This window comes from Scomber scombrus, chromosome 13 (genome assembly GCF_963691925.1).
Source record: "Scomber scombrus chromosome 13, fScoSco1.1, whole genome shotgun sequence".
Classification (NCBI taxonomy): Eukaryota; Metazoa; Chordata; class Actinopteri; order Scombriformes; family Scombridae; genus Scomber; species Scomber scombrus.
In genome coordinates this window covers 25928522-25952258 of record NC_084982.1, presented here as the reverse complement: position 1 = coordinate 25952258, position 23737 = coordinate 25928522, and the positions used below count along the sequence as shown (strand labels likewise).

General features: G+C 36.8%; 1 protein-coding gene across 1 annotated transcript; it reads left to right on the top strand.

Moving 5' to 3' along the window:
• The first annotated feature begins 9362 nt into the window (after positions 1-9362).
• On the top strand, positions 9363-20314 carry slc40a1 (solute carrier family 40 member 1). Its single transcript, XM_062432461.1, has 8 exons — positions 9363-9724; positions 9861-9928; positions 11012-11171; positions 11503-11618; positions 13821-13947; positions 14343-14588; positions 15145-15786; positions 16418-20314. The coding sequence occupies exons 1-8, from the start codon at positions 9691-9693 to the stop codon at positions 16732-16734; spliced, it is 1710 nt and encodes a 569-aa protein (XP_062288445.1). The 5' UTR covers positions 9363-9690; the 3' UTR covers positions 16735-20314.
• Positions 20315-23737: the final 3423 nt, after the last annotated feature.

Genomic DNA, 23737 nt, shown 5'->3' with positions numbered 1-23737 from the left:
CATCAACTCCACACTTGGAGGTTCGCTGTTGCCATGACGTCATCGTGAACCTTTCGAAGTTCTGCATCGGAGTTAAAAGATGACGCCATGCAATTCACGGCCAAAACACTAGGGGGTGTGAGGTTCCTGAATGGCCTGAAGCGTCTATCGTGAAAGTCGTACGGACCAATCATAGCCCCTTCGGTCGTAGTTACAATTTTTTGGAGTTGACGCAGTACTATAAACCTGATTTCAGTTTCACTCTAAATCACAATTATTATAAACTCACTCAGATTCAGTCAGCAGCTGGTTAAAGTCACTGTTGACTTAGATTTGGGGACTTTTGAGAAAACTTTCAGGGCTGCAGCCCCAAAAAGCCGCCCCCCTCACTCCTCCCTCCGCCCCTGGCCCAGGAGTCCATATGGTACATTCAGCCATGATTATAAGTAGTTAACGGCTGTTAAAACACCTACTGAAGAGACACATATTCAGTAGGTGTTTTAACAGCTAAGTATGAGCAGTGGGCAGTCATTATTCCCTCCTTACATTTCCCCCACTCACTGCTCTGTGCACTGTAGTTAGTAATCAGTAAGTTTGTGCTTATTTGATGGAGCTTATTTAGTAAAATGCACCATGAAATGCCAAATTTACTGAAATAGCTATTAAAGGCCTTAAAGGAGCAGTTCAACATTTTGGAAAATATATTTATTATATATGTTTGCTTTCTTAGTTTAGAAGATTGAAACCAAACTGGTGTCAATTTAATTAAAAATCAAAGTGTTAAAATGACACATTGTGGTGTTATGCATCAGCTAAATGTCTGAAATCACTCCCTATTCACTATACAGTGCTCTACATTTACCCTCCACCATTTTAATTGATTTATTTGAATGTCTGAATGCTAAGTGTGTAAATATCTCCACCATATTTTGCCCTCAAGTTTTCCACCATGTACACAATTCTCTGATAACTATCCCTCAATGCAATGCTCCACACTTTAAAGATGTGAACAATACGGTCACGTTTCTCGACAGCTGATGGTGACGACATTAAATGACAATGATGACTAGTTAGTGTCCGTAAATCTTGCTTTTGCTGCTCACTATTGAGTAAAGTATTTAGTATACAGGGATTTTGGACAAGCCTTTTTTCCTAATCTTGGCGCCTTAACTTTCCTGGAGTTTCTGCTGGTTTCCCGGCAACCTGACGGTGTTGACATGTTGTTGTTTTTACGCCCTGGATTTGGACAGGATTATAAAAACAAGATATAACGTGTTAATTAGTGAGGTTTAGAGACGCTGGTTAGTTTGTTTCCTGTGGATCAATCCAGGATTTAATGCTAAGCTAAGCTAACTGTCTTCTGGCTGCAGCGTCTTAGCTACTGACATGAAAAGTGACGTCAGTCTTCTCCTCTAACTCTGAGTGCATGCACTTCCTAAAATGTTTCAAAATTTCAACCTGGAGCTTTAAGTTTTATCTTCTTATTGATTTGATTCATCAGTTTTTTTTTATCTTTTAATCCCCTTTTAACCTAGTTTTAGTCTAGTTTTTATTAAACTTTCTTTTATTTCATTTTTACTTTTCTCTATCTTTAATAAACTATTTCTCTTATTATCTTTTATTTTTCTTTCTTTGTTTCTTTGTTTCTTTGTTTCTTTCTTATTTTATTTTATTTTAGATGTCCTCTTATTTATTTAACTTTATTTTAAAAAACATTTAAACATTTTTGTCATTCTTATTTTCTCTCGTGTGCATTGGTCTCAATTTTCCTTTTTGTTTTTCTTTTTTTGGTAATTTTTTTCTTTATTTTTATTCCTTTTCTTTATGTTGTCATTTATTCTGTCTTATTATCAAATGTTCAATCAACTGTGAAGCACTTTGAACTACATTAAACTACATAAACCTCCATGAAAGCTGCTATAAAGCACATTGTGTTGCCATTGTGTATGAAATGCGCTATATAAATAAAGCTGCCTTGCCTATATAGATAAAGTTTGATTGATTGATTATTGACCCACTCACCTTATTCATTATATATAAGAGATGATTAAGCCTAAAATAAACAATATATTCATATATTATATACTACTTCTACCCCTTTGCAATAATATTTATAAAAGGAAGAAGAAGGAGGAACTGGTTACTTTATGTTTCAGTTCATTGCCTCATTGAATCAACCACATTTTTTAGGTAAAAAAAAAAATGTAGTAAAGTTTGTATTTCAACCCAAATGCACGAAAAGCTGCAAAAAAAAACACTTTCAACACCACACCTTTTAAAACTGGCTGCTTACTCCAGGATCCTGGATTCTGGGTCGAGTGTTGCAACAGCGCTGGATGTAATAATGAACGTTTATTGGATCAACATGACTGAAAAAAAAAAATGAAAAAAAATCTCTCACAAAGAATCCAAGGACTTCTGCACACGTCATTTTTGGTGGATTCAGCCAAAGTTTTGGGTATTTGTGAAAATCTATGTGTGTGCTTTCAGGGAGGGTTAAACAACTGATGACTTAAGCCTGTTAGAGCCGTGCAGGGATGAGTTTAAGAAAGTAGAGAAAGGCTGTGAGTTAGAGGAGATTGACCACTGCAAAGTCCACGTAATGTGCACGAGATTAAGTAAGTTAAACACATAATCTCAGGAATGTAATATGAAAACCACGCAGAGGTCGCAGCCACAAGATGCAGCACATTAAAACCTACAGTGTAAAACAGGTAAAAACTTAAAGATTTAAAGGTGAGAAATGCTGGTAAAGTTTTGCATTCAAAATTGTACTTATGTTAAATTAGTCAAAGTTAAAGTAGATCTAGCATTATTTTACATCATATTACTTCATCAATGCATCTTAAAATGGACCAAATTCATTGAGGTTTCACATTATGTAGAATAATAATATAAAGAATGAGTTTTCATCAATGCATTTTAACCCTTACATACTGTTCAGGGTCAAATTTAACCATTTTTTTACATTTAAGAGCTGCAAAAACACCATATACATATTTCTTTTAGCTGGACTTTTCCTAATGTGACACACAGTATACAAAAATGGAAATAAAATGCATCATATTTTAAGTTCATGTGCAGCTGATACACATTTTTATACATGCAAATTAACTAATTTGACGTTCATTTATAAAACAAAATTCAAAAATCATCATTAAAACATCTTATTCTATAAAAAATATCCTCCTGGACCATAAAATAGTGATTTTTTTCTATAAGATTAATCAAATAAAAGGATGAATCAAACATTTATTTATGACTCAATGGGGTATTTATGAATGTAAACTGGTGCAGAGACTAATTATGAGTCAGAATATGAGCAGCATGTAAAGGGTTAAAAGTCAGGATTCACATTATATTACCTCCTTGTTAAAGAATGTTTTAAAAATGACCATGAATGACCACAGAAGCAATGATAATCTGATAACTCTGTGGTAAATAACAGTCTGCTGAGTTCAGTTTAAAGGTATGTGCAGCGGTGCTTGTGCAGGCGGGTTTAGTAGCTGAATTGAATGTGACACAATGCATGAATGAAGAAGCTCATGTCGCAACTTCAAGCAGGAAAAACATCTGACGGCCTGTTTGATCATCACTCTGAGCTCAACTATTATCCAGGTATTTCACTTTTTATCATCCGGTGATCATCAAATTGAACCCGGCTCTCTCTGTTGACGCCGTGCTGCATCACTGCTTCAGCATCAAGCCTCTTGTGAGTGTCAGTTAGATGCTATTTATAGGACTCCAATTCTTTTTATAATCCATTTAATCAATGGGATCAACGTCAAAGATAATCAAATAAAGCTTTTGAGTTTTATGTCAGCTTGTGTCTCCGCTAGCTAAAGTGAAATTAAGTCAGCATCAGCAAACTGAAGTGAAGAAAATGACGCAAATAGGCCAAATAATTTGTTAATTTACATTTCCACATCACATCTCAGTGTATTTATTTGGTGTTTTACTCTAAATTAAAGTAACTCAAAGTCGTGCACAACTACAATTAATGATGCACAGCTTACATTTGAGCTTTAACTCCAATATTTGTACATTTGCACTATTTATTATGTCAAGTTTTGGTCTTTATTTACATCATTAATTAACATGCAAACTGTCCTCCTGGTACCACTCCTGTTCCCATCTGGAAGAAGCTACAGAGACTTAAAGACCTGCACTTCCACACTCAGAAACACCCCTCCATCCCCCCATCCCAGATCCCCCACTGCCGACACCACAACTATTTTAAAGTGCAATCATGGGACACTAATTTGCAAAAACTGCATAAGCACTTTAAATTGTTTTATATTCTATTTTATGTTATATTACTCATTCAACCCACAGTTTATTTTAATGTGTGTGCATGTGAGTGAATGGACAGATGAGTAGAGTGAATGGGGGTACAATTTTCCTTTTAAGAGAGACAGAACATTTTGTCATATGTTAACATGCAATGACTATAAAGTAACTCTATTCTAAACAATATAGCTGCTAATAATGATCCATACTATGTCTGAGGTGCAGGACGTGTCTGAAGTGAACACCTGTCTCTCCGTCACGTTTGAGACACACATGTATAAAACGACACGTTGGCCTCCATCTGTTAACTTTGTACATATCAGAAAAAGAAGGATTTCTGGATTTTAAACGTAATGCAATGCATGCTGGGAAGTGTATGCAAATTAACTAACCGTATTTCTAAATAACTTAATTCAATGAGTTAAGTGAACGATCCATTTATGGATATTTTTATTAATATTTAGTCAACTGAACTCATGTTTAGAAGATCTGAAAGTGATAATCTGTCAAACGTATCTAATCACACTGACTTAAAGATAAAAGTTTATCTCATTTTTGTAATATTGTGAGATTTCACAGTGCAAAAGATAAAGTAACACAGAGTAAACATTGATTTTTTCCCCTGCATTGATAAACTAAATGAATCACAGGTTAAAGATTCAAAGTTTTTAGGACTTACAACAGCAACATAAATTCAACGTTTTACTTTAAATGGTGATTATTTAGGTTTCTAACAACTTGTGATGTCAAAAAATATGAGTTGGGTTGTTTTTTTTACAATGTTTTTTGTGTGCTTATAGTTTTAAAAAAAATGTTTTTTGTGATTTTTTACAGTGTTTTTTTGTGTGTGTGTGCTTTTTTTTTTTACAGTGTATTGTAATGTGTTTTGGGTTTTTTTTGTTTTTTTTGTGACCAAATGTTATTGAAAAATTTAATAATTAAAAATAATAAATAAATAATTAAATTGTCAGAACTTGCCAATGACATAATAAATCAAATAGGTGTGCTGTAGTGTAGTCCTGTGTGTTGACATTATTCATCACACACACACTCAGTCAGCAGATGTGAGGTTTCAGTTTATAGTTCATTTTGCATCTCCACACACACACACACACACACACACACACACACACACACACACACACACACACACACACACACAGAGCATCGACACACACACACACACACACACACACACACACACCGAGTGTAAAATTAAAAACGTATTCGCTCACAGTGTTGTTATTACTGTTGCAGCTCTTCATCTCTGCAGCCTGTAATTACAGCTGCCGTCCTGCTCTGTTGACATAGGTGAACAAATGCAAGTCATCCAGCTGTGTGCTTTGTACACAATTTGTCTTTGTTCACCACTAAGTTCGATTGCAACAGGTTGTCGGGTTCTTGGTAAACAGGTCAAGGGAGTATGATGTGAGCGATCCCTGACAAAAAAAAATACTCCAAATGTTCATGTTTCAACTTGTGTGGTGTCACGTGGACACGAGAGCTCGGCTTATCTGTTACTTTTGCAATCGATACGCTCACTTCTGTTGGTTTCCTCTTTTTTGTTGCTTCAGTATTTCTCAAACTCAAAGTGCAGAATATAAATCATTAAAGTGTGTGGATCTAAAATACAACACAATACAAATACACATAACATGATATTGGCGAGTTCAACACTATTTATTTAAACTTTAACACATTTTAACACTGTTTTGGTGTAAATCTGACTTCATATAACCTGATTTCCTTTGACCTGTAAAAGATAATATGATACTTATTTATGTCACATATTAATATAATCAGTCTGTAGTATAAAAAACAATACATTTACTAAAGTATTGTACTTATTTTGTAGTATTTTGAGGTACTTGACCGTGAGAACAGCTTCTCACAACTACATTTATCTAACAGTTAAAGTTATTGTACACATTACATGTAATAATAATCTAACAATATAATATATAATACTATATAGGTGTGTATATACAGTCACTAACACTATTTATACTACAATACTATAACACTCGTAAAAAGGGCCATTCTGCATAATGAGTACGATACATTTACTCAAATATTATACTTATTTTGTAGTATTTTGAGGTATTTGTACATGAGAAGAGCTTCTCACAGTTACATTTATCTGATATAATATATAATAATAGAACAGCCACGAAAGAGGCTGCATAATGTGTATTACTTAAACTTTATTCAACATAATTTAACACTGTTTTTGGTGTAAATCTGAATTAACGTCATCTGAATTCGTCAACCTGTAAAACATCATATGGTCTTATTTATGTCACATTTACCTAAAATCAGTCTGTAGTGGAAAAAACAATACATTTACTCAGGTATTGTGCTTATTTTGTAGTATTTTGAGGTATATATACATGAAAACTGGCACTATATAGGTGTCTATACATAGTCAATAACGCTATACTTACTATAACACTCATAAAAGAGGCCGTTCTGCATAATGAGTACTTTAACTCTTGATATTTGAAGTAAATTTGACTTATAATACTTTTGCACTTAAGTAATCATTTTGAATTATGAGTATTTTTACATTGTGGTACTTCTACTTAAGTAAAACATTGAAGTATTCTTCCACCACAGATTTCATGTTACTTTATACTAAACTATAAGAGGGAAATATTGTACTTTTTACTCCACTACTTATATCTAACAACTATCATTACTACTATTATAGATTAAAATAAGACATTATAAAACAAGAACACCCCTAACAATTTATATAATATAGTTCGAATCAGCTGCACTTTGACCAGCTACAACATTAAAATGCTGTGTACACATTAATGCATCAGTAATAATAATAAAATAATATAAATATGTCTAATGATATCATACTCATGGTGCAAGTTTTCTGCATAATAAATACTATTACATCCATTTTTAGATCTATATATCTGCTACGTGAGAAACATACTGATTATTAGACTTGAAATTGGGTCTTTAAACACTAATATTTGACCTACTTTAATAATAAAGTCGTCTGTTTTAATATTAATCTGCTGAAAGTGGAAAGTTTCTATGAGCTCATTGAAAATCCGATCCTATACGAGCAGGATTTGAGTGTGACATCACAAATAGTTTGGACGCCAATCCTGATCCTGACATTTTCATTTATAAACTTGAAGCCTGCTGTGGCTTCAAATGGACTTTATGAGTGAAGTATAGGAGATAACTTCTATATGCATGTTTATAGATTTTGGATTTTTCTTTAATGAGGGAGGAGTAGATGTAATTTTAAGGACTTTAAGATAATTGAACCATGTTTTTGTGGAAAACTTACATCAGAAACAAGCAAACTTATGACTCAAATGTTTTATATACATCTAAAAACATGTCTAGACGGGATCTTTAAGCCTCCAGGAAACTTGTGTAACTCAAAAATAGAGGGCACTTTAATGAAAGAACAGATTTAGATTGTAATTTAAAGCTAAACGGGTCGATGAGAGACAGAAAAGAAAAAAATAAATTATAGTTAATTCATGATAAATGCACAGGAAAACATTATCTCATGCAAGTTTAGTATGTGTGCAGATAAAGAAGCCTCTGTTCTCTACTCACTACTGCACACTAGTGGCCAAACTATAAAAAACTTCAAGTAGCTTATAATGATGCCATGAGAATATGACTTAAAACAGACACTGATGGCAGAAAGACTTCCTGCAGTGTCACAAGGCAGGAAAAATACACAAATAATGGTAATAATAATAATAATAATGAGGTCATTATTTTGAGATAGTTTCTCATTTTAATGACTTAACTACATCATTTTATTTTTCATCACATTGGTGAAAATGGGCTTCCACAAAGAATAGACCATAAACCATATTTAAAAGAGATAAAATCAATTAAATGACACTTAAAAACACGAGTAAAACCAGAAAAGGCTCACTGTTAAAAATGTATGTTTTAGGGACAATTACACATATATATAAACATTGTTCTGTCTTTAATCTGGACTGAAAATGTATTATTCAATCCAATCCACTTTATTTATATAGCATGATTTTAACAAACACAAGGTTTTTACAGTGCTGCAACAAGATGAAACACAATAAAAAGATACATAAGTACACAATAGAAAGATAAAAATCATATAAATAAAATAAGAATAAAAATAAAATAAGAATAAAAGAAATGAATAAAAAATAAGAAGAAGAATAAAAAATAAAAATAAAAATAAAAATAAAATTAAAATAAAAATAAAAATAAAAATAAAAATAAAAATAAAAATAAAAATAAAAATAAAAATAAAAATAAAAATAAAAATAAGATATTTCTTTATAAATCCCACAATGGCATTATTCAACTGCTCTATAGCAGTAATGCTGCAGAGGAGTTCTGTATGAGTTCATGTACTCATCCCGGCATTACGCTTGATACAGACTAGTAAGATGAAGTTAATACTCGAAACCAGAATATGAGCAGGGTGACACTAGAAATAAATCATGTACTCACCCCTGCTGGGATGATTACAATTTCAATTTCAATTTCCAAGCAGATTTCCATTCATAAAAAAGTATAATAAAATCTAGTCTCTTAATGATAAGTTTACTTAATAATTTCATAACAGTGATGTTCCTGTCTGTGAAAAAATGAAGTAGACTTTACTTAATTAGTTTAAATAAATATTTATGCTTAAATATGATTAACATTTAACTTCATATTTTCAGGGATGTTAAGTTGAGAAGTACATTACACTTGATACTGACTAGTGATATGTACTTAATATCGAAACCAGGATATGATCAGGGTGCCGGTATGAATACATGATTTATTTCCAGTCAATTTCCAAGCAGATTTCCAGTCATAAAAAAGTATAATAATAATTAATTTCCCCCATTGTGGGAGTAATAAAGGAATATAATCGTATCTAAATAAATACAATACACTGCAGTCACACCTTTATACCTTCATGTATAGGTATGTTTCTTCTCCTTTTTTTTCCCCAGTGGGAGGACCAACCACATTTGTTTTTTTGGGAACAATGTAAATAGTGGAAGGGTCACGTGACGCATGCGCAGTATATAAAGGAGGTTGGACGTAAACACAGCAACAGTGTAGCCGAGCCGCAGAAGCAGCAGCAGCAGCTCCTCCTCATCCTCCTCATCTTCATCTCTTTTTTCGGGAGACCCTTACCCCGTTTTTCTTATAGAATATTTCTTTCCAACTTCAGCTACAGTGATAGCTAAGTTTGGAGGGGAGAAACGGGGAGAAACGTCGTTGTTTTTGTTGTTTTTTTGTGTCGGTCTAAGCAGGTTTTTTTTGACTCGACCCCCCCTCATATTTTTTTAACGTACATTACAAAAAGACTAGACAGCGTTAAAGCAAGCAAGCAAAAATATTCTGGTTATTTGTGCATTTTTACTGGACAGCTTTTTAACAAAAATGGATAACACTGGAGCTAAGAAGACATGCTTTGGTAGGTCGCTGCTTTTAAATTGATGTTATTTTATCGCAGGAGAAATAGCTGAATGCTTTTCCATGTGGAGATCCTGCAAATCGGAGGGATTATAAACACTGACAGATACATGTGGTTGTTTCTTTTTTTTTAACAGAATCCATCCGAGATTTCTTCACATCGGCGAAATTCCTTATTTATATGGGACATGCACTGTCAACATGGGTAAGTGACACATTACATCTGTCACTATTATTGCATTGCAGACAGATAGCGATAGATAGGCAGAGAATGACCTCAATGGGAATCCAAAGGGGTTCAATTACAGATGCTACTTGATATAAATAGAAACAAAACAAACACAACTGTGAGGTGGGTCCAATACACACAAATTGGCTAACTCAAATATAACAATATATACAAAATAGAAGAGAATAGACACTAAATATGTAATTATAATGTTATTAATGTGCTATAGTAGAAGACACTGTACATTAGTGTAAGTCAAATGGATATTGTGAAGGTATTAAGGTGCATAATTGCTCATATTAATGTTAGAATTAAATGTAAAGCTGCCACTTGATATTAATAGAAATAAAAGAAAACTGTGTGGTAGGTAAAATACATATAAATAACTCAAATATAACTAGACTAAAGCTATAACTATAACTATAATATGTTATTTACTGTACATTAGTGTACGTCAGGTGGATATTGTGAAGGTATTAAGTTGCATAATTGCTCATATGGATGTTAGAATTAAATGTACAGCTGCCAATTGATATAAATAGAGGCAAAACTAAACTAAAATACACACAAATTAACCAACTTAAATACAACAATGTGTACAAAATAGATATATGTAATTTACTGTACATAAGTGTAAGTCAGGTGGCTATTGTGAAGGTATTAAGTTGCATAATTGCTTCTGTGGATGTTTGATTTAAATGTACCTGATACACAATATATGACAGACAATCATATATTTGGACATGCTTGTTTCATGGTGATGATTATGTGGCTGTATTTGGTGTTATTGTTGCATTATGCATTATTATTAGTGTCATGACAAGACAAAAATGACATGTTTTCCCTGTGTAGAAGCTCACCACACAATACTGGTCTTTAGAAATAGCCCACATGCCTAAAAAGGTGTTGGGTTTTTTTCACACCTTGTAAGCAACAAGGACTATTATTATTATTAGTAGTAGTAGTAGTAGTAGTAGTAGTAGTATTGCAACATCTCACACAGTGTATTTCCTTGCAGCCCCGACATGACTTTTAAATAATGACACTTTTAATTTGCAGGGTGACCGAATGTGGAACTTCGCTGTCGCTGTTTTCCTGGTTGAGCTGTATGGAAACAGCCTGCTGCTCACAGCCGTGTACGGACTGGTGGTGGCGGGCTCCGTGCTGCTGCTGGGGGCAATCATCGGTGACTGGGTGGACAGAAACCCCAGACTTAAAGGTGAGTGAAATAAACTGTTAAAATTTGTAGTTATTTTGGAGGTTACTTGAGTGATAAGAGTGTCAGTCAGGTATTGTCATGTGTTGTCCTCTCTCATTTCCACAGTTAAATGCGCCTCTTGTGGCATGTTTATCCAGAGGAATTTGGCAAAGACAGTGTAATAGTAGAGAGCGGGAGATCTTGTGGATAATGAACTAACTCATCAGACAGACAGAAATCTGTTGTCTTTGGTCAGACGTGTGTCCCTAATGCTGCTCTCTCTCTCTCTCTCTCTCTTCATATCTCTCTCTCTCTCTCTCTCTCTCTCTATCTGGTCGTGGTGTTTCCACAGTGGCCCAGACTTCCCTGCTCGTCCAGAACAGTTGTGTCATCGTGTGCGGGATCCTCCTGATGGTTGTTTTCCATTTCAAAGAACAGCTTGTGGAGCTTTACAATGGATGGGTTCTGGTAAGATCTCTCTAGCCCCCCCCCTCTCTCTCTCTCTCTGTCTGTGCTGTCTCGCTGTTTCAACATGAACTGATGGACAGTGAGAGGCCTTTTTTTTTAAACCTTTTTCCCTCAAGTCAAATCTCCTGACTCCAGGATACTCAACTACTTTTACTGATATGAACCTCCACGTCAGTGTGATTTATGAGCAGCTTTTACAGAAGATGTAATGAGGGTCATTAACACCCAGAAGACCTTTGACTCGCTCCACTAACTTGCTGAATTTTCTTTACGTATCTAAGCTGATTTTAAATATTCAATTTCACGACTTCAGCAAACATAACTTTTCCTGCAGCTACAATAATTAACGTCTGAACTTGAAAACTGGAAGAAAACTGTTGCGTTCTCTTTATCACGAGGACGCAAAAGCATGAGAAGTAATTACACAGACGCTCCGAACATGCAGAAAAACAGCGTTTGCGCGCCCCAAGGCTTGTTTACACTCGTCCCAGCTATGCGGCTTCATGACAGCCTGGACCTGATTCTGCATCTGACCTCAGAGAGGTTTCTCCTTCTCCTCCGTCACTTGGAGGCTGTTCAGGGGGGGGGGGGGTGTCGGGTTAAAACAGAACAGTGTTTCTGTTTGGGGAGGAGGGGAGGGGGTGAAATGGATGTCTCCTCCTCTGCATTTGTTGGACGCCTTTTTGGATTTCCAGTGAGAGAGAGGGAGAGGAGGGGAAGGGGGGGGGGGGGGGGTTTACCATGTGAGAGAGTTTAGAGGGTCGGTGTGTGGAGGTGGTGGTGGAGAAAGAGAGAGAGGGAGAGAAGTTGGTAAAACAGGAGATTGAGTGTCTGGTTGAAGGCTGTGCAGTCAGCAGGTTCTCGGAGACCGGTCACATGACGAGAAAGAGAGAGAGAGAGAGAGAGAGAGAGAAAGAAGGAGAGAGAGAGAGAGAGAGAGAGAGAAATGTAGCACAGCCTGTTGAGGCATTTATTCTGTCAGAGCAGCTGTGTTTTTTAATATGCATATACATCAGCAAACAAAGTGCCAGTGTTTCATAACTGAGACATTCCCAAACAAAATATGCAGTTTGTTCCCCTCTTTATTTTCTTTCTCTCTCTCTCTCTCTCTCTCTCTCTCTCTCTCTCTCTCTCTCTCTCTCTCTCTCTCTCTCTCTCTCTCTCTCTCTTTCTCTATATTGCTGCTGCTGTGATTGAGGTCACATGTGGAGTATTACATACATTAGCGCTCACGCTCTTTCATTTAAGCACAGTTACTTTTTTAATGAATGAATGTCTTTAGTTTTAACACTCAGGCTTTGGTTGTTGTGAAATCTGTACTTAACTAAATACAAACATTTCAGTGTTGCTTGTTATACTTTAAATTAAAATGATAAAAATAACCAAAAGTGACGAAATAAAAGTATAAATAGATGCAATTACAGTATATCTTAATAAAGGATATCACTGCTGTTATTCCGTATATTCCTCACACTCAACAAATCCAATGAAAAAGACCAAACCAGTGTCTCATGCTGTAGTGATTAGTCGATTAGGCTCGAATGAAAATGAAGCGATAATCGATTAATTAATTAAGTTATTTATCGAGCAAGAAATGCACCAATATTTGACAGCTGCAGCTTCTGAAATGTATAAAATTTGCTGCTTGTGTTTGTCTTACAGTGAGATATACTGAATATCAAAATGAGCAACAACTCTACGTCACTTTAGAAAATTGTGGAAACAAGACGAAACTATTAATCAATGAATCAATAATGAAAATGATCATCAGCTGCAGCCCTGTCTGTATCCCACATCCTCAAGCTCCTTCATTGCATCAGTGCATTTTATTAACAGCTCACAAATATCTAGTTTTTGGGAGTTTTCTAAGAGAACAATGTTCAAACAGGAGTAAAAAGTGGATTTATTGGGGACTATTTTCAGCTGTGGACGGTCACAAGATGATTAAACAGGAGAAAGACAACTTAATATATTTCTATTGCGTAAAATCAGATATTTTTTCGGACTTTTCTCAAATTTAGCTTGTTTTCCTGGTGAAATATCGGATACTTTCACCCTCTTCAGTCTCTCTTCAATCTCTGTTTGGTTGAACTTCTTTTAATTAATGTTTTATGACTTTAATGACACAAGATAGATATTGATACAATCTGATTAATAAGATAATATAAATCTAAATTAGTTTTTTTTCTTTCTATCTTTCAGACCACCTGCTACATTCTGGTGATCACCATCGCCAACATCGCCAACCTGGCCAGCACGGCGACCTCCATCACCATCCAGAGAGACTGGGTGGTGGTCGTGGCCGGCCAGGACAGCAGCAGGTTGGCAGGTCAGTGTTTCTTAGCGTCGCTGCCGGCTTATCATCCGATGTGGGGTTCACGTGACCCGTTATCAGATCTGTCCGGTGTGTCGGACTTTGAGCCCTGGATGCTGACTCAGTCGGTCTTGTTTTTACTTTTTTATGTCCCTGTGGTTTTTCTGCTGATTGTTATAAGCTATTTAAAAGATTTGCTCATGTGGTGCAAGTCATTCCCAGCACATGAACTTGATGACCAGTAGTAGTGACATCATTTCGAGTAAAAACCTGAATGAAAAAACCTATAAAAGTATAAAAAGGGCCACCTAACTTTTCCCTTTCACATCAATCAGCACTAAATCAGTTGTGAAGAAACTGTCTATATTGACCACGCTGCCCTTCCCCTCCTCTCTCCCGCTCTTTAACAGACATGAACGCCACAGTGCGGATTATCGACCAGCTGACCAACATCTTGGCACCCATGCTGGTGGGTCAGATCATGGCCTTCGGCTCCCATTTCATCGGCTGCGGCTTCATCTCCGGCTGGAACCTGTGCTCCATGTGCGTAGAGTACGCACTGCTGTGGAAGGTCTACCAGAAGACGCCGGCGTTGGCCGTGAAAGCCGGACAAAAGGAACAGCAGCAGGAGCTCAAACAGCTCAGCCACCCGAAAGGTGTGTGAGAGTTCAGACTATAACTATTGATCATCTGTGTTATCAGTCAACGCAATTAATCAATTAGAAAACTGAGGTCAGGGTTGTCTTCAGTTTGCCAAAAAGTCGGAATGCCCTGGCAGCCGAGTGGTTACAGTGCATGTCATATATACGCAACGTCCTTGGTTCGAATCTGGCAAGGGACTTATGTTGCATGTCGTCCCCACTTCTCTCTCCCCTTTTTTTTTTTCCTGTCAGCCTCTCTGCCTCTAACTTACTTATAAAGGCAAGAATACCCCCCAAAAAATATTTTTAAAAACCCCCAACTCAAATTAGTTAAGAACATTTGCAAATTGTCTCATATAAGAAGCTAAAACCAGGATTTTTTAATTTGAAAAATAGCAACAGATTAATTTTCTACTACTCTATCAACTAATGGATTAATTGAAAAAATACTGGTAGAAGGTTTTTTTGGTACCAAGCAGTCAAATCATTGGTTTAGTTTAAGAGTTTTGGTCTGTGTGAAGATCCAAACTGACTATAATCAAACCTCTTCATCCTTTCTGTCATTTTTCAGAGGTGGAGAGCGGTCAGAGTCCCGAGGAGTCATCTCAGCCTCTGATGAATGAAGCCTCAGTGGTTGCCAAGTCAGACTCCCCCAAAGAGCAGGGTTGTTGCCACCAGATGTCCGAACCTCTCCGCACCTTGAAGGCCGGCTGGGTCGCCTACTACAACCAGAACATCTTCTTCGCCGGTTTGTCCCTGTCGTTCCTCTACATGACGGTGCTGGGTTTCGATTGCATCACCACGGGCTACGCCTACACGCAGGGCCTCAACGGCTCCGTCCTCAGCCTGCTGATGGGTGCCTCTGCTATTTCGGGCATCTGCGGCACCGTCGCCTTCACGTGGGTCCGCAAGAAGTGCGGCCTGATCCGCACGGGCTTCATCTCAGGCATCGCCCAGATCTGCTGCCTCGTGCTGTGCGTTGTGTCCGTCTTCGCTCCCGGGAGCCCCTTCGACCTCAGTGTGTCGCCCTTCCAGGACCTTTACACCCACCTGATCGGGGAGAAGACGCTGCCCGAGGCCGACCACAGCCTCACCAGTATTCTCACCGGCGGCAACACCACTACTACCCCCTCCCCGACTGAAGAGCTGCCGCCTCTGCAGTCCTACATGTCTGTTAGTCTGCTGTTTGCTGGCGTCATTGCTGCTAGAATTGGTGAGTAACAGCTAGGAAAGGTCTACATTTATTGCAGGTATGATGGTTTCCAAATACAAAGACTTTGTGAGAAATGAATGGTGAAGGGTCAGATTTAACCAGCCACTCATTAGATTATAATAGTTTTTTTGGCTGTTGATTTAAGTTAATCCACCAGACACTTGTGCCCCATATTTGACCAACGCCTTGGTGGGTGGTGCTAATTTTATTGCCTGATGTTGTTGCCCTCTATTACAATTATTTTGTTTTGAAAAATAAAAGCAGAAGCTCCAAAGTCCAACTGATTATTGATTGCGGGGCAAGCAGCACATGAACTTGAATTGATGTCTGCAGATATTAGATAGATATTATCGTGTTCAGGCTTTGCTGGCATGTTTGACTTCCTCTCATATTATAAAAAGGCTGTCTTCCCAAGTTATGACTTCCTACAGTAGGTCCACAGGTCCAACTTTTTCATAAGTGTCCGCAATTTCACACCTGACCTCTACGTCAGCACAATAATTTCAACCTTTGGTGCCAATAATATTGACTGATAATTCCTCCTATAGCTACTGTTGAGGTCTAAAGTCGTTTTTTAAAATGTGGCTGTAAAAATACCATCAGGACTGACTGTTGATCTCCATTCCTGCAGGTCTTTGGTCCTTTGACCTGACGGTGACTCAGCTGATGCAGGAGAATGTGATCGAGTCGGAGCGAGGTGTGATCAACGGCGTCCAGAACTCCATGAATTACCTCTTAGACCTGCTGCACTTCATCATGGTGATTCTGGCTCCTAACCCGGAGGCTTTCGGCCTGCTGGTCATCATCTCCGTCTCCTTCGTGGCCATGGGTCACATGATGTACTTTCGGTTTGCCTTCAAGAGCCTGGGCACCCGACTCTTCCTCTGCTTCTCGCCAGAGCAGAAGGTAGAGGCGGAAGACAGCCCCTCACTTCCTACCACCGTCTAACCCCATTAAAGAGACTCTGTCCTGGGTACATATATATATTTCTCAAGCCTCCCCCTTCCCCCTGCATCTTATTTATCTAACTGCTTGTAGCTGGTAGACTGCTAATGCTAACATAAACCCATGAGAAAGGTAACTTAACGAGCTATGCAGAGCTATTAACAGAAGCATTAATCAGCAGCAGCAGGACAGGAGGAGGTGAGTAGAAAGCTTACAGTCATAGTTAACTAATCCAAAAAGTAAAAATCAGGGTTTCTCTAACTTTTCTCAGTCTGGGAGTGAAAGATAGGAGCTTCATTCATGCATCAGGCTCCTCATTACATTCGCATGTACTGTCAAATGATGATCCATCACTTCTGGGCTCGGCTCGTGACCCTATTTTACGGGTCCTGTTAAAGAAATCAAGGGATTAAGTTACTGTAAGATATTCTACTCCTTTAACTTAACCTGGATGTAGCTGAGATTTGTTTTTTTTTTTTTAAAAGGTGCTTCAGCTAACAGAAGGGTAAAAATAACAACAACAAAAAAACGAGGGAGAACATTAGCAGGGAGGGCGGACGCTGAGGCTTGAATTCAGACTTTGAGGGACGACTGTCTGAGATCCTAAAAGACAGAACATCGCTCCCGCTCTTTTTTTGCCTCACTCAGTGACGTCACTGGTGCTGTAGCTGCGTCCGCTAGCTGTTCTCTTGATCGCCTCGCGTCAGCTTACATCTAACACGTGCATGACGAGCAGGTCGTGGGTATCTTCCTCCTCTAGATGGTGGGTTGGTGTAGCGGGCGGAAGATGCTTTTTAACATTGTTTTTATTTAACCAAACACAAACTGGGATCTAGTCTCTTTAATATGTGCTTATAAGGGTTTTGCAGTTTGCTGTATTCTATTCAGGAAAATGCAGACGATGGTTTTTTAATTATTATAATAGTTGCATCAACAGTATTGTGTTGCGCCGCGCTCGATGTTGAGGTTGCGCAACGCTAAAGGAAGAATGAGAAAAAAATCATATGCACCCTTTGTCAATAGCTCTCTCTCTCATTTACCAAAGTCAAGCTCCAATATGTGGCATAAAAAGGAAGTGAGGGAAACCAGTTTTCTGTCTATCTGAAGCATTCCAAATATATATTTTTTACATCAGGTGATAAGTAGTTGTGTACTGTAGGTTCACTAATGCTTCCATACGCCCCCTAATATATCTGAATATTTCTAACCCGCTCTGAGATTGTACTTACATTTTTGTTTTTTTGTCTATTTTACTGGTAGTTTACATCAATAACGTCTTTTTTCTTTTCTTGTCACCTTTTTTTGGTGATTTTTTTAATGTTTGAGGTTGATTTTTTTCTTTTTTCAATCGTTGATTGTTGTTACACAGGCACTTTAAGTGATTGACATCTGTCATTACATCTAATGCATGATCAGGCATTTGATCAATATTTTTGCACAAGTCCTGACTCCTCTCTAAACCCCCCCAACCACCCCTCCTGCCCCCGTCCTCGCCCCCACTGCACAATCTTTAAATCACTTGTAGGGAGTTCAGACACTGTCGAATAGGGGAGAGAAGGGTTAGGGTTATGGTTCAAAAAGGCACATATTGTAACGTTCAAACGCCACATGTTCATGAGGAAACAATGCAAATCTTGAGTAAACCCCCCAAAAGTTTACCTCAGATGCCCCCCCCCCCCCCTTCATTCCCTCCAGAAGCCAGCCAGGGAGCTTAGTCAGCAACTTTTATCTGATCTCAGTTTACCGCTTCAGGCTGCCAACAGACTCCACACTGAGTCAGAGTTTTTGTTCTGACTGCTGTAAGCTTCAGCAGAGGTGGAAACATTTTTTCACTTTACTCAAGTTAGATTTGACTTATTTGGCTTTACACTACAAGTCTAAGAAATGTGCTTTCTACTACATGAAAGTTAGTTTTTTTGGGTTTGGACATTTGGTTTGTGATTTTCCATATTTTTCATTGTTAACTAATCTTATTTAACTTGATGCATCTGAGAAGTCGTACATGGAAATTATTCAGATTTGAAGAACCGTCTGTCTGTCACGGTCTTACCTTGCGAGGCATCTGGATTCTTGAGATTTTGCGAGAATCCTCATAGGACTCCGATACCGGTGTTTCGGACACAAACCTATAACTTCGTATCCAGAATCCAGCAGCCATAATAAGATAAAATCTCTTTATGGGACACTGATTGGTCCGAACAACCGGAATAACTTTGATTCCAGAATCCAGCGGCCTCACAAGTTAAAATCTCATATTTGGAGCCAAACCAACAATGGATTGATTCTACTTACTGTATCGTGTGTGTATCTGAAACCTGATATATCTTCTTCCTTTGCGCTGTGGACATCCGTTGTCGTCCAAAAACTATTAAAAAATACATTGATAAGCCACACCACCGCACTAAGCAACGTAATCCTTCATTACAAAGATTAAAATCACTTTAGTTTGTTTAGAAACGGCTCCAAAGACGAATAACACTGATCACATTTTCAGTCTCCAGAGAGTAGTTCCTTGTAAGGCAGACGCCAGAGTTTCGAAACCGTTTGGAGTCTTTTCTAAACAAACTAATGTGTCTGTGAATCTTGTTGGTAAAGGAAAATGCAGCAGAGTGGCTTATTGATTTGTTTTTAGTAAGTTTTGGGAAACAATGGAGCCCTGCAGCACAGAGGAATAAGAGATATCAGGCTTACAGTAAGATGATCAGTTTGGCTCTGCACAACCTCCTCTCTAGATCTACCCAAACTAATCCTCCTCTCCAGTTCTAAAGCCTTATTGTAAAAGAGCCTTGTCAGCTGTTAAAACGCACACATGTGGCTACACCCTTAAAATAAATGTTAGATTTTTTTTAAGTAAAGGTGCAGGAGAAATATTTGAGTTGGAAACAGAAGAAACCACAGCAGATGTAGGAGAACAGTAGTCCAGTTTGTTTTTTTGTTTTTTTTAGCTGAAAAACTTGTGAGTCAAGATGTCTTGCAGGTGCTGACCTTTTTCATGTTTCCACCGGAGTTTAACGTAAACCTCAAACTCGAGATGAAGAGAACAAAAACCAGCTTTTTCTTTTCCTTTTTTTTGTTTTGTTTTTACAACAGTTGGTCTGCTGATTCAGGAATATATCTCACATGGCCATAAACTATATATTTTTAATGTAAATAACATTAACTGTCAGTCAATATAAGCCTACGTAAATACACAATTGGAAAATGTAAAAAAAACCATATATATATTGTGTATATTGTTATCAAGCTGTTTGTCTGGAAATGTTGACTTTTTTATGTGTTTTTATATACTTAGTGTTAACATTATGTGTCAAATTGAGGTTTATAAGATTTTTTTTTTTTCAAATTTGTGCTTAAAGGCAATTCCTGCATCTGTATCATACTGCTTTAATCTGACAATATATATATATCTGTACATATATATATCAGTGTTTTTGTAGTTTGATAGACAAAAAGCAACAAATCATAAAGAAATCAAATTCAGTTTTATGTCAATATAATCGCACTCCATTGAATAGGACGTTGGTTCTGCTTGTGTTGCATGAGGTCTCTTTAAATAAAGAAAACCTTGACGATCACCTATGTACAGTCTTTTCTCTCTGTGTGTGTGTGTGTGTGTGTGTGTGTGTGTGTTATTAGTAGTGTATTATGTTTTTAGGTTTCTTGGCCTTGGTGTCGGGCTCGGCTGCTGCTGTGTGAGGTCACATACCACAGCCGAGTTAGCTGCTAATTTCCTCCCCCAGAATCCCCTTTTTTTTTTGTCAGGCTGCCCAGCGTTAAACGGACTGACTTTAAGCTGAGCTGGATGATCTGGACTCGCATGCCTGGTGAAAAGACAAAGAGTGACCTGGTTTTGCACGACTATGAGCGACAAAAGAAGGCTCAGCCAGAAACTCTTGTGTAATCTTTGGCCAGCTGATTTTATATTATAACACTTTTATGTATCTATATTTATATTTCTGTTTATTTTATTCCATGTTATCCACTTCATTCAACAATTATTCCCAAAAAAAAGAAGTTAGTATCACTTTAAGAGATTTACATAACACCAAATACCAATGCACTGCTAATCAAAGACAGCTTTATTTCTTTCTTTCTTTGTATTGTTTTGGTTTTTTCTGTTGAGATTACAAGTCTGTGAGAAAATACATTTTTTTTACTCACATTAAGCAGTTGTTTCTTGTTAAATTGTATAACTATTTCAAGCTCTGTTCTCTATTTTTGTACCCTGAGAAAAATAAAGTTGATTCTATTTTGAACAACAGATTCAAAAAGAGGTCAAGGCACACAGAAAAGGATAAATTTAGACTGAAGATTTGGTTTGGTGCATTACACCGTGTTAACAAATAAGGAAACATCTTTTCACTGTAAAGAATAGTTTCACATTTAATACAACACCAATAGTAATATGAGTAATAAGAGTAAATTCAATTTTAAGTGCCTTTCATGTGGGACAATTTACACACAGAAAAAGTCAGTGGCTACAGTCGTTCCTAATCTGTGCAACGCAACTTCAATGTACTTAATGGGAGATTAAAAGTCCTTTTTCTGTGCAAAAATGTTTGTATCTTCCATTTCTGACTTTAGAGGACAAAATTCCTGCTTTCTCTTATTTCTATAGGCAGTGTTTCTTACTAACAACTACACAAAGAATGTAAAAAATGCTAAAAACACTGTACCTTTGGAAAATAACCATTCCAATTGTCTGACTGAGAACACTGAAGTCTCATTTTAACTTAACATGAACTCAATGGGAGACTGTAAAAAGTCCTTTTCTATGCAAAAATGTTGATATTGTTGGTAAATTGCTGATTTTTAAAAGGATAAAACTCCCACTATCTATTATTTCTGTTGACTGTGTTTCCTTGCTAACAAGCAATAACAACACAAAGAGTGAAATTCATGATAAAAACACCTTTACCATTAATTATATTTGGAAAATAACCACTTGATTTGTCTAACTGAGACCACTGAAGCCTCATTTTAACTTCAGATGAATTTATACTGTGAAATTTGCTCACTATCACTTACAGCGAAATTGCTCAGTTTTCAAGTAGATCCCTAATTGTGGCCAGTAGCCTATGGTTAAAACTGCAAACTCATCCTTTAAACAATACATAGATGTCTCTAGCTTCCTGTTTTATGTACTCGTACACACCCCTACATTGACACATGCTCTACACTTTGGATGATTTCTGACAGCAGGAATTGTCATACCCTTCAACATGAGGAACAACATCTTTTCAGGCCCCTCCTCATACTTAAGAGAGAGAGAAAAACCTCTGACAACAGCAAAGTCCAATGTCTACAGACAGGAAATGACAGTAGATATGTCTTATGATGTGGAAGATCTTTAGTATCTTAGATAACGAGCACTAAAAGAAAGACAGTATTTTAGCATGTTTAGCCATGCAGCATCGAGTCCTTGTGATTCACATTCCTGTTGAAAGTGAAGTTTCCCTGAAAAGCTCTTAACTGTAAACTCAAAGGTGATAATATTTAGGCATAGGTAATATTTAACTGATACCACTGATAGAGGAAGTCAGTCAGAGGCAAACATTGCTCTGTTTTACGAGTCAGTTACACCAGCTGTTTGTAAATCCATCATTAAGTTTGTGCTTCAAGTCTTTTCCTACAACCAGCCAGTGTAAAACTAGTCATTTACTAAATCAGGTTTTACCATTAAAACTTTAAATAGGTCTTAGCCAGTTAACTTTAATAATGTATAGTAAACATGTGTAACACCATCCGATAAGGAGCAATAAACTACTATATAAGCTGAAAGTCACAGTAACTGAGCTGTAACTAAAAATAGGGACCAAAAGATAAAATAAACTTAAATGCCAGTTGTTTGTGAACATAGGTGTGATATTTGTTTTATTTATATCTGTATACCTGGAGATATATGTTAAATATGTTTTATAATTGAATGCAGTTTACAGAAATAGATTGAAAATTAACAAACGTTAAGCAAAGCTAAGCTAGCAGATGTTATTTGGTCATTTAGTCTAAAGTTATTGGGAGTTTTGTAATTTGATGTTTAGTGTGTTTTTTGTACCATTTAATGTTAAATATAATGATCATATATGTTGACTATATTCAATGTTACCTCTCTAGGGGGCCACTGGGCAAAAACTAAGCTATGGACTCCTATTTAAGCCCTCACCCACCTTAATTTTGGGGTCATAAGAGACTTTTGCGTTAGCTAGCTAAATGAACCAACTGACACAGCTAACATTAGCTTGCTAATACCTGACATATTTAAACTGAAGCATAAAAGCTTTTATGGAACATAGTCGACATATATGATCATATATTTAATATTTCATGGTACAAAAAACACACTAAACCTCAAATTACAAAATTGTAATCCCAGTAATTTAGACTAAATGACCAAATAACGTTAGCTTAGCTTAGTTTAGCGTCTGTTATGTTAATCGGATATTTCTCACACTTTTCAAACTATTTCTGTAAACCGCTTTCAATTAATAAACATATTTCACATATTTCTCCAGGTATACAGATATAAATAAAACAAATGTCACACCTATGTTCCATAAAAGCTCTTTGATGCTTCAATTTAAATATGTCAGATATTAGCAAGCTAATGTTAGCTGTGTCAGTTGGTTCATTTAGCTAGCTAATGCAACAGTCCACAAAACAGGTAACATTGAAAATATTCGAACATATAGGACCATATATTTAATATTTCATGGTACAAAAACACACTTAACCTCAAATTACAAAACATTGCAGTAACTTTAGACTAAATGACCAAATAACATCTGCTAGCTTAGCGTTTGTTACTTTTCAAACTATTTTTGTAAAACTGCATTCAATTCTAAAACATATTTCACATATTTCTCCAGGTATACAGATATAAATAAAGTTTATTTGATCTTTTGGTCCCTTTTAGTTACAGCTCAGTTACAGTGACTTTCTGCTTATATAGTAGTTTATTGCTCCTTATCGGATGGAGTTACAGATGCTTACTATACATTACTAAAGT

Coding starts and splice junctions, on each gene's coding strand:
- slc40a1 (XM_062432461.1), top strand. CDS start 9,691: ATGGATAACACTGGAGCTAAGAAGACATGCTTTG. Junction 13,948..14,342: donor GGACAGCAGCAGGTTGGCAG/GTCAGTGTTTCT, acceptor GCTCTTTAACAG/ACATGAACGCCACAGTGCGG. Junction 15,787..16,417: donor CGTCATTGCTGCTAGAATTG/GTGAGTAACAGC, acceptor CCATTCCTGCAG/GTCTTTGGTCCTTTGACCTG.